At 48.1% G+C, this 12,164-nt stretch overlaps 1 protein-coding gene across 1 annotated transcript in view; it reads left to right on the top strand.

Moving 5' to 3' along the window:
• Window positions 1–12,164, top strand: part of LOC144139702 (uncharacterized) — a 48,948-nt gene that overhangs the window by 14,052 nt on the left and 22,732 nt on the right. The window contains exons 6-8 of the mRNA XM_077671988.1: window positions 2,718–2,824; window positions 5,510–5,657; window positions 8,285–8,467. Of these exons, the coding sequence (XP_077528114.1) occupies window positions 2,718–2,824; window positions 5,510–5,657; window positions 8,285–8,467 (438 nt within the window). The remainder of the gene's footprint in view (window positions 1–2,717; window positions 2,825–5,509; window positions 5,658–8,284; window positions 8,468–12,164) is intronic.

Raw genomic sequence — 12,164 nt, 5'->3', positions numbered from 1 at the left:
AAAACAAAACGGAGTTTTATAAAGTGGCGAATAATTCCACTCTGTTACCATACAGAGCCAGTAAGCTTTTTACAAACTACATGTAGGTGACAAATGTTTGAGGGAAGGTATACGAATATTTTGTTTCTTTGGAGCGTTAAAAGCGGTCACTGCTTTAAGAAAGACAGACACACCTTTATTTGACTGGCGCTTCGCTAGCTCGAGTGCAGCAAGCAGCCCCGACTTCCACCTTTTAGGAGCGAACCAGTTTAGGACCTCGCTCTGTACGCGGCTTCGTGTCTGTGTAGATTGTTGCACATGCGGGAGCAGCATTGGATTGGGTTGAAATGAATTTTATTGCATTGAATTGGAGTGGATTGGATTGGATTGAATTGGAATAGATTAGACTGAATTGGAGTGGATTGGAATGGATTGAATTGGAATGGATTGAAATGGATTCGATTGGATTAAAACGGATAGGAATAAATTGAATTTTAACGGATTAGACTGCACAGCAATTGCATATACTGTACAAGCGCGTTGTCACTCATTTACATGCGTTAGTGGGCAATGCTACGGGTAATTTGCGGTAAAAACGATCCCCAGTGCTTTGCCCACTCGTCATGATTCACTTCGTGGAGATGCGTGAATTTTTTTCCTTTTTGCTTTCGGGAACGCACGTGACCCTCCTCTCGGTCCACGATGCAGGAATAATGTCTTCGAAATTCGCGTCTCTGTCGCAATCTATGCAACCGTTCAATTTGTATCATAATTCAAAGCGGTGGCTAGTCACCTTGTCACCATAAATAAACATAGAGGCTTAAGGTGATTGGGCTCCGCATCACTCGGTGCAGCTGTCAGCTATTCTTATTAAGCAGCTGCGATGCCGCAAACATATTTTCATTAATTCTGTTCCACTCTCTAGCAGCCTTCGCCTCTCCATTGAGAAAGACTGGCCTATTAACGGTGTAGCTGTTCTCCCGCGGTCCGTGACGACAGTCTCGGCTGGTATCCTGTCGCGCTTTCTCTGAACAGATTTCTTGTCGCGGAACTACCGGTTCCCAGTGGAGAAAAAAACTGTGACTGATTCCTCTGTCATAGGAATCGCTTAAACTCGAATGGAAATGTACAGCAAAATCTGCAGCTTAACATGATTTTTGGGTAGGCGGCTGTCTTGTGGGTGTGCTTGGCGAGCGACGTGCTGCTGGCGGGTCGCTTCGGCAAAGGTGTGCTGGTATCATCTCCGTGAGGGGTATGACGTCAGTGAAATCTTGGTGTATCCCGGCATAAAACCCTTTTGTGTTAAAATATAAAACCCGAAAACAAAGAACCCTAATTATAATGTGCACTTTAGTGCTAACGGTTTCTTCCCCGCAAGAGGGAGACTTTTACGGCCCGCTTGATTCGTATTACTGGTGTAACTCCCATGACGGTTATGATGTCATGAAAATGTTTGTGTAGCCCGGAATACAACACTCTCGTGTTTGAAAAATTGTTCACAAAAGTAATGCGCAATTTCAATTTCTAGCGCACCGCTACCTGGACTCCTCTGGGAGACTGCACGAAGTCAGAGCGCCATCAGTGAGCTCACCACAGTGGGCTATATTTGGCGTTATTTCGCAGCGCGGCGGCTTCGCTGAGCATGTCTCGCGTGGCCTAGGCCCACATCCCTTCCCTTCACACTTTCCTCGTGCTGTTGTCACCCGCCTTCGTGCTTTCTCTATCTCGTATTTTTGGCTTCCTCTTTGTTCGTTCGGTTATAAAGAAGCAGACGGCGACCCAAAATCACAAAAGCGCGCACTTAGGAGGTACTCTCTAAAACAGGTCCTAATGCCATCATATTTTGGTCAAACGCGGCTTATGTAGCCCCTGAAACAATGGCTTCCGCGGATTACTATTGCATATAGAGGTGACGCCGAATTCAAATTAACGGTGTAAGCTTGGTTTTTTTAAGCTGGCTTTCCCACATGGAGCTGTAAATTGAAGCATGGCTGCCTAATGAGGGAGTATGATTAAGGAAAACGCCTGTAACTCTTGTGTTATAAAAAGCATCACAAAAGAAACTACAAGGCAATTAGCCGCTAAGGCGAATCTACAATTACGATCAGTTTCATTACCTTGTCATAAATGCTTAGTTCACAGTGAAATTGTACAATTTACAGAATCACTGCTGCAGTCAATAAATGGTTATCTTCTGATGGAGTATTGTTACAGAAAAGGGCTGTAACTGTTGTTTTTGGCGGATATATCAGGAAAAAAACTGTCTGGCAATTTGCCGCTTAGACGGCTCTAGCATTACACCCGACATATTCGCAGGTAATCTTTCTTTATAGAGTGAAAGTGCACTAACTTTTTCTTCTGCAACGTTTTTTCCAATTGTTAGAACTTCGCTCTGCGAATGTCTTTCAAAAAAGAGCCGCATTCAGCGAGTGTTTCCGAAGCCCAGCTTTCTGCCACCGTCACCATTCTCGCCATGCTGCGCAGCCATGGGAACGTGACATGGCTTCACCGGCACTATGTGATACCTTTTTACCAATGCCCACCGAAAGCAGCAACCACATATTCCGCGGAGAGCGCATGCAGAAATTGCCTCCCGCGTGATACCATTTCCTTCTCGCCTTCATTTTATAGTGACGCAGGACATACATGTAAATCTTAGAGTGACATGCCCACGGATTCATGTAGTGGCTTCCGCCGCCGTAAAGGTTCACGCTGGCAATGTTGGTTATTCGTTTCAGGCTGCCTACCTTGCCACTTCGAACTACTTCTTCGACAGGCACGTTAAAACCGTCGTCGGCTTGGCCATACACTACAACTACAATTTAAGCGCCATCACGCTTGCTCTGTAAGTATACATGTTTTTGGAGAATTGGATATTTTTACGTGAGTACAGTCTGACACACATTTGCGTCTGAAACAATTCAGCAAGAAATTCCTAATCAAACAAAGCACCTTCCGTCCCCATTCCCATCGCAAGGATTTTATGACGCCAACACCTGCTAAAGCATAAAATGTTTCCGCCACGATGACGCACAAAACAAGCGAGGCAGCGGTAATGTACAGTTATATAGAAGCAACCGAATACAACGACAGCACGTATATTAAGGTCTCTGTGATTTTAAATGCAGAGCATTTCAATAACTCACGATTTCACCCGCGTTGACGTCCGTAGTCCGCATCGCTCCCCCTGCACCATATAAAAAAATAATACTTACCGGCGCCAGGTTTCGATCCCACGACTCTGCGGGGGGAGCGCAAGGTATATGGTGCTCTACCCACTGCGCCACAAAGCCGACACAGAGTGGAAGCTTACGAACGCGCCTTATATCCTTGACTCATTCAACCGTCGGCCACAGGTGCGCCCTCTCCCGCGCGTCCTCCTCGCCTTCTCTCCTCTCGCAACACCCTCTCTCGCCACGTTTGGTTCGGGCGCACAACAGGTGGGGACGTGCGCAACACCCTCTCTCGCCGCGTTGGGTTCGGGCTGAGCAACAGTCGGTTTGCGCGCAAGAACAGGTGGGGCGCTCGCATCGCGCTCTCTCGCCGCGTTCGGTTCGCGATTAAACCACATATGTCGTTCGCGCGCGCTCTGGTCGCTAAGATCTGTGGCGTGATCGTGACGTCAACATCACGCGTTCGTGTGGTGGCGCGATTTCGGTGCTATATCACTCTCTCGCGAGGGGCATTTTATTGGATTCGATTGGATTGGCTTGGATTGGCTTGGCTTGGCTTGGCTTGGCTTGGCTTGGCTTGGATTGAATTAAAGTTGATTGTGTTGGATTGTGTTGCGTCATAGCCGCACCACGTTGCGTCATAGCCGCTCCAGGTTGCGTCATAGCCGCGGCAGGGGGTTCACGGCACGTTTCACGTTTCACCGTCGACTTCATCGACAATGTCTACGCTGGAAGACAACAATTACAACAACAACAACCAATTCGTAATCCATACGACTTGCAGGCGCGCCCCACGCGGAAATGCTCTGCATTTGATCGTGCCCCTCGCGAGGGGGATGTTTCTTTTTACCTTTTTTGACGAGTGTCAGTTTGTTCCCGAAAAAAAATTAAAAAGCTGCCAAATTTCACGCTACAGTGGCGTAATGTGGACATCGGTGGCGTATTCTAAGTTTCCGCTGCGCTTTCAAACCCTTGAAAGCATGCACCAGCTCACTCAAATTCTTAAAGAGCCTTCTTCCTCCCTCTTCCTTTGTCTCTCGCCTAAAGGACAACCTTTTTGAAAGTCGTGAAAGATGGCAATATACACATCTATGCGAATAAGCAAAAATTTCTGTTCAAGTTTTTTCGAACACCCGTGTCCTATGCTGTTCCGGAACACTGTGCAAAATGTTTCTTCATGGGACGCGAGATTAGTATTGACGCTCTGTTGAAGAACAGCATATTTCCGTTTCTGCGCCACCTCAATGGTGGCGCTGAACGAACCGCCCGTGCCCGGCTGCCGCACTACCCCTCGCATTGCAGCACAGCCACCAGCGTAGACGAGTACCGCCATCCAGCGGCAGCCGGAGAAGACGCTCCTACGCGAGATTTTCGTACACGTGTTACCACTGACTTTAGTCAAAATAAGCGTTCCTGTGTTTTCATAACGCAGCGAAAGCACGCAGGCGGCCATAATGACGCTGGCTATGCGCACAGTACTGTATAGAGGTCACAGAATTATCTAGTCGAGCGTTGAGCGGGGTATTGTACCGGAAGCACAAGGAGCATGTTTGAGTTCGGAATCTCCGCATGGTTTATCTACTGGGCTCCCTTCACATTGCTTCTACCTTCATTTTTTCTTCTATTTTCTAACGTGACCATGCAAAAATTTTCCGCTATGTTTTTATAAACTTCCGAATGCATATTGCTAAATATTTCCCTGAAAAGTTTAACCAGTTCGCTGTGGAAACTGTAATCACTTTTACCACTTTGCGGTTAAGGTCGCGCGGTATTCCAAGAAGGCGGCGACACCTGTCTTCACGTTGTCGATATTTTCTACCCTATGTTAGAAAAGCGACGCGTAAGGTCGTAGGGACGGTATATCCGTGTTCGCGGTGATCGAATCCACCGTAATAATGCAACTAGAACGTTCTCTGCAGGGTCGCCCGAAGTGTTCCAGCTTTTGGCTGTTTAATAAAGAAATTTTCAGCACTAGTGTTGACATTGTAATTCAGCTTGCATGTGTAAGTGTTGGCGAGTGGGATTTAAAGTGTGAGACAAGACGGTAGATCCGGTTTTCAGGGGATTTGCCTTGAGAGCAAAAAGTTAGCATAAAGAAAGGTTACCTTAGAGGAGGTTCTTCGAGGTTCTGAGGGTAAGGGGGGCGACAGTGTTTGCTAGTTGCTAGTAGCGCTGCATGGCTTTCAGCTCGAGCCTACGAAGCGTAAAAAGGGTGACGTCTGGTACGGCGGGCGTACAGCGCCATACGAAAATGCCTGTGTACTGCGGGAAAGCGAAAGAAAAGCAGGACACATCTCAAAGCCGCAGCGTACAGCTACCTAGAATGACGTTTGCACGTCGTGCTTTCTGTACTGCAGGGATCGCTTCAACCTGTCTCTGTTGATCTTCCTGACGCACGTCTCCTTTCCGGAGTACACCCGACCGGACTGCCGCATCTTACCAGCGTCGATGCTCAACTTTCCCGACAACACTTCTCGCGACGACTTCAAATACGGAATGTCAATTGTAAGATAATTTCTGTTTTCATAGTCGCTGCGAAACGCGCACCATATCAGATAGAATGCACAATAACCCTTACTAACATCGCATGGTGGTAGACCACAACCGCTGACTCGCTTGGTTGTGCAGAAAATTCGTGGTATATCAGAGATTGTTCCCCCATTTGCGTCGCGCCATAATTTTCCCCACCCGTGTGGCACCACGTGGCGCGAGTTTCGCGCCCGCTACAGCAGCGGACAACAAAGTTTTCAAAAATGTCTAGTATCTATGCCGGTCCAGATGCCTGATGGGTGGTTACCTCATCCCTCTGCCTTGAGGGATAGGTGCATGTCGAGCCGCTAGAATAGGACGTTGTAAGGAACACGCTAGGAAAGCATCTGTAACAGCGGGTGGTTTTTGTTCAGTGTAAATACTGATATTCTTCCGTAAGGTCATAAGGGAGGAGAAATACGCATAAACTCAAATGTTTTGCACCAAAAGACTACACCACAAAGGAGCACACGAAAAAAACCAAAGAGGGCTAGAACTTCGTAGGAATCTAAAGGAGCAAGCTTGTTGACCTGATCTGACTTTCTGAAAATCTTTGTGGCAGGGCCCATCCTCACTTGACCAGGCCCCTAGAGAGCACCCTCCAAAACTCCTTTTTGCGTATTGCACGTATTGCATTTGGGGCGGTATCCTTCCCTTCTCCGACGCTGGTTTCCCTTTCCCGGCGCACGCTCGGTCACCCTTTCTCGAAACCCTCTCCGACCCTCCCCTGGTGTTGGCGTGTCACGTTTCTCCGCGCGTGCTCCAAGGATTGGCTTCATGTTTACTGTACCTCACGATTTTCTGTACCTCACATGGCGTTCCATGTTCCTCAAAAAATTAATATGTGAGGCGTTCGCATTCATACTCGGGTAAAGCAAGCACTGGCAAGAAGTGCGTATCAATCAAATGCAGACTGTATGTAACAGATATGTCGCAAAAATGTTAGCGTCAAATAAATGGAAAGAGAAAAAGCAGTCCAGTCTGAGTTATTACCAGCACCTACTCATCGTTCGCCACTTGCGTTTTCAGTGATGAGGAACCTTTAGAGGTTACTTCAATCAAATTTTATTTATATAGAGTCACGCGTCAGTTGAACAATCTGGTATCGTAAAGTATTTGCGTGTTTACAATTCCGGAGTAAAAAAATTCTGAACCCTTCCGCTGCCGGTTACCAGCGTGAACGCGAATCTTGGCCAACCCCGTGAAAGCGCACACCAGTCTCTTGCGAAACTCCTATAAACCAAATTCTAAGTTCTTCCTTGCCGAACACTTAAGCGGCCCCCATGGTATTCCAATTCCTGACACTCAGGAGTCGCTCCCCGAACACGCACACGTACACGAGCACGCTCCCGTTGTCGTTCAGCGCTGCGTGCTCTTCGACGGAGCGGACTAAAAGCGGACTACCCATGGCGCAGTGCGCGTGAACTGGCGAGAATCGTGGCGCGCGCCAACTTAACTTGCCTTTCCCTTATCCAGAGAGAGGCAACTTCTGTGATTGGTGACTGTATTTTAGCGGGCACGCCACTTGTGGGAGATGGAAGTTTTGGGGCCACCAGCTGCGGGTGAGAGGAAATTTCCGGCCGCCAATTGCTCGTAGGGAGGAAGGGCAAGGGTTTAAGGAGGACGTTTCGCCTCTTAATCCCAACACCTACATAGACGGTGACACGAGTCAGTCAATGCAAGCTACACTTGAAAAACAACTCGAGCCCTTGCACCCCGGGAAGACGGAACTACAGTGGAGCTGAGGGTCTGGTTGGATCTGCTGTGTAAAGGTTTAGCAAAAATGGCTATTTGCTACGTTGAATTATAAGGACAGTGCCACAACCTCTACGCAACAGACTAACAAGGCGCACTGTTGTTTTATATTGGCAGCGATGTTTTATTAAGTGCGGAGCACTTTAGTGCCCGGTGTGTTGGTGGCCGCCAAGGAACACACGGGACTGCGCAACGGCAGAGGTAGAGATACGCCGCTTGTGGGAAGCAGTCTACTAGACCCAGGTGAAAAGAGGCGGCAGTCGTGGAGACGGTGTGAAGTGGGGCCGCAACATTACTCCCCTCGTAGATGACCTTCACTAACTGCTTAACATAGAATGCGAACACACGTCACCGAGTAAACTGAAGCGGGCAGGAGATGAAGTCGCCAGCTGCCGACGAGCAGTGTAGGCTGCCAGCGAGAGTAACTTCGTAATGCGCACTAGGTGGCGAGCCAGATCGCCGACTTTTTACCGAGTTTGCACAGCAAACAATAGACGAAAGCATTCGAACAAGCTGAGAACAACACTAAAGTTCCTCGAGAGCAACGTTTTTTGAAGGCGATCTGATTGTACATCGGCGATACGAATAAGGTAGCTGTGCATCTCCACCCGGTTACAAAGGAGAAGCCACTAAACAAAATCAGCATCCTTATCAGCACGCCGTCTTGAGAAGTTGCAAGTCATGCACGTGGGAAAGACTACACATACTGGTTTGCAGAATGCTACCTAATCGGAAGCAATTGCGCAATAGCTAAACGAAACTCCCTCACCCATTCTAAGCGAAACACGCTGACTATTCCACTTGTGCACGTGACACACGGCGATGTTTTTCCCCTTTCTCCTGCCCAGGACGAAGTTGCCAGGATCGTGCAATTTCTTCGCAACAGCACCGACGTGAATATGGCCATATCATTCACAATGAGAGCTCGAAGCTTCACGCCAGAAGATAAAACTTCCGACGATCAGTTATTCCAGCCGTGCGAGAACCACACCATAACGAAATATCAATGGCCCGATGATTCGCCATTGCTCGTAAGTATAAAACCATTGCCCTTAGATACGCATTGAAGGATTCAGATAAAACGTTCGGCGCCCAAAGCGCACTCGCTAAGCACTGGGTGAGCATTTCTGTTCGCTACGACGAAGTTCACCTGCCGTTACTCTTTATGTGGTTGATCGCCAGAAGCTTCGCCGAGGCGTCATTAGACACTGCTGTGCGGTTTTCAACTGCAGTATACATGTAAGCCACACCATTGGGTTCTCAGTGCCCTTGAATATCTGGAAAGCAGAGGTGCACTATTGGCTCGAGGTAAAACAGTGAAAAAGCTTTACATTCACCATTGGCGCACGCAACCTCTATAATGTGACACAAAAAGCCACCCAAAAAGCCGCTGAGAACACAATGGCCACTATCGTTTGCTGGCTACGCCCTTCCGCTCGTCGCGGTCATATCGACGGCGCCCCCACTCCAGGAATCGCTCTTTCTGCACCTCCAGTCGCACCCTTGGGAATTAACTCATCAAGTCGCGCATATCATGGACACCCCAGGTATATATCGCTTCCTCCCATAATAAGCAGCAAAAAAAATGAATAGGCTAGTGTGACGAGGGCGGCAACAGTCGTCTTATAGTTTTCGAAGTCCAGTAGCCGCAATGGTGGAGACAAGTGACACCCCTGTCTCTCTACTTAGGGGGATGATTGCCGGCGGGGCTCAGCTTTCCCCTCCCCTAAGTAACGCCACCGTAAGTGCGATCGTTGGTTTGTTAGTTTTAAGTAGAACTGACACCGAATGCAACGAAGGTGAGATTGATTGAGAGAATAATTTAAACGTAATGCACACGCGCTAATCGACCTCGTTTTTTTTGTTGTTTTTTTGGCGGAAGTTTTGCTGGGGGGGGCGAGAGAAATAGACTAAAAGCAGCAGCCTCTTGCGCCGTTGGGTGAAGTGAAAGGAAAGCGCTTTGGCAACACTTAAAGTATTAGTGTTGTTCACATGAATGTTAAAAGAACAAAAAATGGTTGAACGGATCCAAACTAACAACGTTAATTTTTACCATCTACTACAGAAATTGAGTTTCACGCACGCGATGCTCCGCCAGGGTTTAGCGTTCGTTTCCACGAACTGCGGAGCAAGCACAAGTCTCGAACGTAAAATCATATCAAGTCACGAAATTACAATATTAAAGCTAAAATGTTCAAAGAATGCCTGGGACATCCCCTCACTCAAAAAGGCTGGGCCAAGACGTCGTGTACCAAAATGTCCGTGCACAGAAATGTCCACACCGAAACGTCCTGGACCAAAATGTCCGACACCGAAATGTCCGGATCCCGTTTAGCAGTCAGTCCGTTTCGTTTGCTAAGTGGTTACCGGGTTGCCAGGACCGGCCTGTTCCTGAGCGCGCGGAAGGGCGAGTAGGAAGGGTGCGGAAGCACGGACATGGCGAAGGCAGGCCCGCGGAACTAATCCCTTTACCGCGACGAATGCCCAAGTGCCCAGCCGGGTCCCCGTCAACCCAGTAACAACGCATACGACAGAACGGACGGACTGCTAAAACTCTCTATTCTTTGCCCGCCAGGGAGCAATTCTATCGGCCAGACGCGCATTGTGGCCTCCCCAGACAAACGATGAAGGGTGAAAAGCATTCTCGCGGCTACGCTATTCACCCGTTGAACGCTGCGTAAGAAACCAGCATGAAAGCAAGCACAAGCTGCGGCCTGCTGCGTGGTTATTCTTCTGTCTTGACCATCGAGGAAGCACGTACGGCTGAAGGGCGGGCAAACTGACCATCGTATAGGAAGAGAAACGCAGTAGCGCTTTATGGATTTTTGTACTCGAGTCTTGACATCAAAAACAGCCAAATCCTAGCGATGTAACGGCAGGAACGCCGTTCCTGCCGTTCCTTCAAAAACGTAACGAGTTACCGTTACAGTTCCACTGACCCTTAATGGAACAGTGGCGTTCCTCCGTTCCTCCAAAAAGGAACTAGTTCCACGAAAGCCGTTCCTTGTAACGCCGTTCCGTGCAACACTGAGCAGCGGGCGCGCAATCCAGCGTGATTGAGAAGTCCTGTTTACCGCTAGTGACGGTAGATGGCGCCAGCATACCGTGTCAAGCCGTTTTCTGCCTTACGGGTTTTTTTGACCATGTTTAACATGGCTTGTGTTTGTTCAGGGAGGAAATATTCGTTTCGACAAACCTCAAAAAATATGGTCACGTCAGACATCGTTGTTTGCGTTAATCGGCCAGTGTCGTCGGAGGCAAACCCAATGCTCAGCACCCCTGTGCAGCTTAACCAAGCATAGGGCGCGCAGTACCAACAGCAGTACGCATCGATACTTTTACGTTTATGGCTGCTTTCGTAACTTCCGCTGTTTGTCCCACCATTCTTAGAGCTTTAAAATACTGTGCTCTACATTTAGGCACAAGTAGCTCGTTCGGCAAGCTTATAATCTCTGCATAATTTTCGTTTGCTTTTGCCGCATCCGCCATTCGCAGAGCTGGCTGGTATGACATCACAGGTTCTGCTGCGGGAAGCGAGCTAGTGGGTTGCACGGCCATTCGGTTTTTTTATAATTATGTAGCTTATTTGAGCGCAGTTTACGTTAAAAGTGGTGTCGGTGTGATTCTAACAAGGCAATCTTTCGAATGAACCAAGCTTGTGTTTTCTCTTCATGGCTCCTTTAAGCAATAACGCTCATCGTATTTTTCGGGAAAACATTGTTTTCAACGTCCTTTTAACAGAAAAATCAACCCAGAATTTGGGTTGATAAAAAAACACTACGAGTACCAGTCAGGTATTCATGTTTGCAACAAACACGCTTAACGTTTTCGTTTTGCTCAAAAATGATGACAAGCATGAACTATGGTACGAGATTTAGTCACTTGAGAGGTTTTGCCTACATAAACTTATCTTTGAAGAATTCTCTTGCCTTTTGGCATGGCAGATGTATTGAGGAACAGACCGACAGACCTACATACTTATATGCAGACCTAAGGCGGACAGGACAGAATTTCCGGGTTTAAGTGACCCAAGAAAGACTATAGCATTTATTAATGCCCCATTGCTGAACGGACGTGCCAGTATTATAGGCGCAGCCATCCCCCGTGCGGAGGTCGCAGCTTCGCTGATGATTGCTGGGCCTGCGGATAAGGCAGCGGGAATGGTGGTAAGCGTCGCCGGCAGCTTGCTAAAACCAAGCGCCTTATTGTTACCATCAAATTCGTTATTGTTGTCGCCTTCACCCCCAACCTTTCTCCTTCGCGCAGTGTCCTCCTGTCCGTTGCTATGACTAAGTGCCTTGGCCTGTAGCCCTTGTCAGTCCTGTATTTACAGCTACCTTTGTACAGGGTGGTGCGACGATAATTGGAACACTTTAATTTTTTTCCGGTACGAACCACCGCTCTGTTCGCGCTCAGACTTGACACGAAGGTCGCATTGTGTGGTCTATTTTGTTTGACAACAGGAGCGACGACGGTACTTACCTGGTTATTATGAAAATAAATAAAAAAGATTTTCGACTTGGGAGAATGGCGGCTGATTTAGACGTGGAAGCCAGCGCAAGTTGATGTTAGAACACTGGCGCCACCTGGGGTATTCAGGGGGAAACGCACGTTTGAGATTCACGGTAGGAAGGATCCAAATGGTGTAGCAGACGATCAGAAAATGTGAAAGCGCGTTTTCTGGTCGTCTGCTTCTTCCTCCTTCCTAGATGCATCTTCTGCCCTTCT

The sequence above is a fragment of the Haemaphysalis longicornis genome, unplaced genomic scaffold (genome assembly GCF_048455015.1).
Source record: "Haemaphysalis longicornis isolate Haplotype H1 unplaced genomic scaffold, Haemaphysalis longicornis Haplotype H1 scaffold_5, whole genome shotgun sequence".
In the NCBI taxonomy this organism is placed as follows: Eukaryota; Metazoa; Arthropoda; class Arachnida; order Ixodida; family Ixodidae; genus Haemaphysalis; species Haemaphysalis longicornis.
This window is presented reverse-complemented; position numbering and strand designations above follow the sequence as displayed.